General features: G+C 43.1%; 1 protein-coding gene across 1 annotated transcript; it reads left to right on the forward strand.

Annotated features, from left to right (window-relative positions):
• Nucleotides 1–1,408: 1,408 nt before the first annotated feature.
• On the forward strand, nucleotides 1,409–4,135 carry LOC120293938 (putative disease resistance protein RGA1). Its single transcript, XM_039313763.1, has 5 exons — nucleotides 1,409–1,556; nucleotides 1,608–2,636; nucleotides 2,833–3,122; nucleotides 3,630–3,804; nucleotides 3,867–4,135. Exons 1-5 carry the CDS (start codon nucleotides 1,409–1,411, stop codon nucleotides 4,133–4,135), a joined length of 1,911 nt encoding a protein of 636 aa, XP_039169697.1.
• Nucleotides 4,136–5,241: the final 1,106 nt, after the last annotated feature.

The raw sequence follows: 5,241 nt of genomic DNA on the forward strand, positions 1-5,241 counted from the left end.
TGGCATAATTGTTCATGTTTTAATTCCTGTAGCGTTAAATGAAAGTATTTCCTTCTTTTTCCACGATGATCGGCCGCATCAATCTACACAAACTGACCCCGACCCTCATGCTAATTAATCTTTGTTGACTCACGTCCCAAATCGGTAGTGATCAGAGTACACAAATCGATCCGGCCCGATTGTTGAGTCTACAAGAAGCGGGCAGGAACTTGAATTCGAGATTTTTGTTTTGTTTGGTCAAAAAAATCCGAGATTCAAACATTGTATTTTTCGCACTAACTGGTATGACCAATCCTTGGTGTTATGCACAAATCGGAGGATTTTGACATTAAAGAAATTCAATTTGATCACATAGGTCTATTATGGCGCGCATGATAAAATTTATATTTCTCGATTTTTTTGTTTCTTTATTTCTCGGAACATGTTTGGAACAGAAATCCGTTTGGTAACACAATTTGATTTCTCTATTTCTAAAATAGATTTTTATTTCAGAAATAGAGAAATCGAAAATCAAAAACTGAAATTTTTAACTTCTCGCTTTAAAATATAAATAGAATTTTTTTGGTAAGGTAAAAATAATTTTTCTTTTCTTTTCTCCATTTGGGCATCCTTCTTGGTTCACGGCTTTTCTATTTGGGCGTTGCTTCTCCTTCTCCTCTCAACGCTTCAACCAAACCCTAGTGCCGTTGACTCCGAACAACCTGTCCATCCTTGCCGTCGACTCCGAATGCAATTGTTTCGAGCGATCTCGAGTTAAGATCTTGCCGATGGTGATTCCTCCCTATCTAATTCTGTTGAGCAATAATTTCGGGCGACCTTGAGTTAGGACCTTCCCTGACTTGCCACACAACTGATGGTGGAACACTAGACGGGCCATCCCTCTCCTTCCAATGTTGATTCCTCCCAATCTGATAAGCAGTACTTTCAGGCGACCTCCTCACAACCGATGGTGGAACACGGGACGGGCCATTGCTCTCCTTCCATTGTTGACTCCTCCCAATCTGATGAGCAATAGTTTCAGGCAACCTCCATGCAACCGATGGTGGAACACGGGACGGGCCATCCCTCTCTGTCCAATGCCGATGATTCCGCCCATTCTGATGAGCAATAGTTTCCGGCGATCTCCACGCAACCGATGCTGGAGCACAAGACGAGCCATCCCTCTCCTTCCAATGCTGCTTATGCCGAGGAACATAGGCCATGATAGCTACAGCTAGTCGGTCAGTCTGGCACGGCCTTTTATTTATTTATTTATTTATTTTTTCCGATCTCTGATCTGTGCATGTCCAGAAAAAAAGAAGAAGAAATCCACATCTGGTTTCTCTGAATCCTCCGTTGACTCTTGAGAGAGAGAGAAAGAAAGGGAGAGAGGAGCAGGATCGCTACCGTTCCAACCCCAGAGAGAGCTATGGCGGAAGCCATTGTCTCGAGGGTGGCTGACATTCTGGACGATTTCGCAAGGGATGGGAAGTTAGGCGTGCTTTCCGTGCTCGTGAAAATCGTTCCCGACCTCCGAAAGGTCGTCCCCGATGCGGAAAAGCGGAGCCTCGAAAGCCGTGCGATCTAAGCATGGCTTGAGGATGTCAAAGCGGCTTTCTACGATGCAGAGGACTTGCTCGAAGAGTGGAACCTTGAAGTTACGCGACCACGAGAATCGCCGAGCGAAGATAAGAAGTCGAAGCAGGTGAGTCCCTTCTGGTCATCTTCACCCCGTCCTGCTGTACGGCTAGAGGATATCAGGAGGAGAATGGAAAACATCGCGTCTAGAGGGAGGGCTTTGGGCTTGGAGGGGTACCCGAAGGATGTGCGAGGAAAGAGTGGATCGAGGAAGATATTGCGGTCGGGCGCTTTTGTTGTAGAGAGAGATGGTGCTAAAAGAATCGCTGCAAAAGGCGCTATTAATGTTGACCCGCGAGAGCGCGCGAAGGATGTGCAGGATGAGAGAGGACCGAGGAACGGGGAGCGGTCGGACTCCTTTGTGCACGAGGAGGAGATTATAGGGAGAGAGGATGCTAAAAGCGTAATTATGGAGTTCTTGTTAGACTCTGCAGCTGAAGAAAGAATTCCCATTCTTGCAGTATGGGGTACGGATGGTATTGGAAAGACTTCTCTTGCTCGGTGTCTATACAAAGATGAGATGGTCAGCCAGCATTTTGATTTGAGGATATGGGTCTGTGTGGGTGGCATCTCTAATCTCAAAATCGTGTTGCAAAAAATCATACAGAGTGCAACAACAGAGAGAGCATATGGCATTGAGTTGGAGGGATTGCAAAATCAACTTGAGAAACACATTCGTGGGAAAAAATTTCTCCTAGTTCTTGATGATGTATGGTTACAGTTTCATGAACAATGGGCGAGCTTGAAAAGTTTATTGATGGGAGGTGCTGAAGGAAGCAAGGTTCTGATGACTACATGCTTGAGGTCAATTGCAGATTTCATGAGCCCAACCAAATCTTATTCTCTTGAGGCCCTTCCAGAATGCTTGTCTCTAGACTTATTGATGAGAATGGCTTATAAGGATGAAGAAAAGACTAGAGATCCAGAGAAGTTACTTATTGGGAGGCAGATAGTCAAAGAATGTCATGGAATTCCTTTGCTTGTACGAACAATTGGAAGTTCACTGTTCTTCAAGAAAAGTAAAGCTAAGTGGTCAAAATTTAAAGTGCGAGATCCTGGAACTCTCTGCAGAGCCACAAAATGATTGCGTTCACACATATCTTAAGCTTTGTTATTGTCATCTCCCATCCCATCTGAAACAGTGCTTTGCCTTCTGTTCATTGTTTCCCGGAGATTGGGTAATTGATAAACTAATGTTGATGAGTCTCTGGATAGCAGAAGGATTTATCCGGCCCATAGACAACGTAGATCAGGATATGGAAGACATTGCTCATGACTATTTCATGGATCTAGTTAGGAGGAATTTCTTTCAAGACTGCACTCAAGATGAACTTGGCAATGTGACGTCTTGTAAGATGCATGATTTTTTAAATAAGCTAGCATGTGCAGTTGCTCGAACCGAGTGTTCCCGCTACATTGGTTCAGGATGGTCGTTAATTGATGAAAGAACTCATCATGTATCAGTGGATTCAACTTTAGATCTATCACAGGGACCTCCAGCTACTGTACTCAGAGCAAAACATCAGGGGACATTCATCAAAATGGATCAAACAAAAAGCTTGAGGTGTGAGACTCTACTGGTTAAAGAAACTCTGTGAATTCATTTCTAATTTCAAGTGCTTGAATAACTTGGATTGGCATGATAGTGGTATTGAGAAGCTGCCAAGTTCCATTTGTGAGTTGAAGCACCTGACATTTCTAGATCTCTCTTAAAATGATGGACTCATAAGGCTTCCTAATTCTGTGACAAGATTGCAAAGCTTGCAAGTACTTAATATCTGCTACAAGCTAATGGAATTGTCAAGGGATATAAGAAAATTGGTCAACCTCAGGCAACTAGAGATTAGCAATTGTAATGCACTATCTCACATGCCACGTGGGTTGGGCCAGTTGACTCTTTTGCACACTAACAGATTTCCTTATGCCCAGGGATCATTCCCGTCCAAAGAATTGGGGTGGGCTAGGGGAGTTGAGCAAGTTAAGCAAGTTGAGAGGAAGCCTTTAAATTGAAGGGAGAAATAGAAGATGCGGTAGCAGAATCAAATGCTGTGAACTTGAAGGAGAAGGGTTCCTTAGTTTTGCCAGTATTAGTGTTTGCCGGAAAAGAAAGTGATGAAATTCTACTCAGAGCTGCAGCCAAGCTTGAATCTTCGAAGCTTAGAAATAAGAGGCTAAAGGGTGCGCAAGGTTTCCAAGCCGGATGTCTTGCATGTTTAAATTAGTGAAGCTACTGTTGTTTGATTGTGCAGGATGCCAAAGTCTCCCACCACTTGGTGAGCTTACTAGCCCCAAGCGTCTGGATATTGGTGCGCTACCTATGGTGGAGTGCACAGAGAGTGATCTTCATATCCTCCCATCACTTCCTAGTCTCTCTGCACTGAGGATATGGAAGTGTCCTAATTTGGAACGGATTCCACTGCTTCTACATCTCAAGGAGTTGAAACTTCCCAGTTTCCCTTTGGAGTCGTTGCAGACCTTAGTTGCCACTATTGAACATATAATTGGTATTGGTGATTGAATGAAAGATATGATCAAGTTATTGGAAATAGAAGATTATGGGATTGCAGCTCGTATGGTTGGAATGCATAGAACTCCTGGAATCGGCAAGACAACAATTGCGAAGGCTGTACATGACCGACTCTCCTCTTGTTTCAGACAGTTGTGGCTTTCTCGCAGAGATTGGAGAAACAGCACAAAATGTTGGTGGTATTCAGTTTTTGCAAACTAAGTTGATACGTGAAATTCTTGAGCGAAATGGCGATGTTTCTTCTCTCAAGGTGGAATCAAGTTTTCTATGTGTTTGGCAATATAAAAGTTCTTATAGTCCTAGACGATGCTGAAGAACAGTCGCATCTTGAGGATCTTGTAGGACACTGGCTCGACTAGTTTGGTCCTGGAAGTCGGATAACTGTTACTTCAGAAAATCTCCAGATTCTCCGAACATATGTTTCTTGAGGCCTAGGTCGTATCTATGAAGTGAATGAGATGGATAATGTCCGAGCTCTTGAACTTTTTCTCTAGCATGCTTTAGGAATGCATGGTCTAACACCGGACTATCCTTAATTTTTTTTTTTTTTTTTGAGACAAGACTATCCTTAAATTGGAAAGCGCATTATCAAACTGCAGGGCAGGTTCCACTTGTTATTGAAGGCATCGGTTCATTTCTGCATGGAAAAACAATAGAAGATTGGAGGAAGATAGAGGACTTGATAAAACCACGGAAGGAGAACTCTCTCGAGATTCTGAAGGATTGCGGGGAGATCTTGAAAATCTGCTATGAAGCATTAGATGAAAAGCGGAAACAAATATTTTGGGACATAGCATGGTTTGCGAATGGCATGGATAGCCAAATTGTATCTTATATGTAGCCCGATCGAGACCTTTTGCATTCTCACCATATTTTGATGCCCCTAGCAAAAATTGGAGAAGACAAGAAGTTGTGGACGCATGAACTGTTGAAGTACCTTAGCGGAACTATAGATCAAGAACCTAAATATCCTGGAAGGCGCAGTAGACTATACATGGATAATGCAAAGCTGGAAGTAATCAATACTGGGAAGAGGTAAAGGCTTTTGGTTCGATGGTTTGCTTTCTTCCGTGAAATGAAAGCCTTACATATACTGT

Source organism: Eucalyptus grandis, chromosome 5 (genome assembly GCF_016545825.1).
Source record: "Eucalyptus grandis isolate ANBG69807.140 chromosome 5, ASM1654582v1, whole genome shotgun sequence".
Classification (NCBI taxonomy): Eukaryota; Viridiplantae; Streptophyta; class Magnoliopsida; order Myrtales; family Myrtaceae; genus Eucalyptus; species Eucalyptus grandis.

Coding starts and splice junctions, on each gene's coding strand:
- LOC120293938 (XM_039313763.1), top strand. CDS start 1,409: ATGGCGGAAGCCATTGTCTCGAGGGTGGCTGACATTCTGGACGATTTC. Junction 1,557..1,607: donor AAAGCGGAGCCTCGAAAGCC/GTGCGATCTAAG, acceptor TCTACGATGCAG/AGGACTTGCTCGAAGAGTGG. Junction 3,123..3,629: donor CACAGGGACCTCCAGCTACT/GTACTCAGAGCA, acceptor TTTAAATTGAAG/GGAGAAATAGAAGATGCGGT.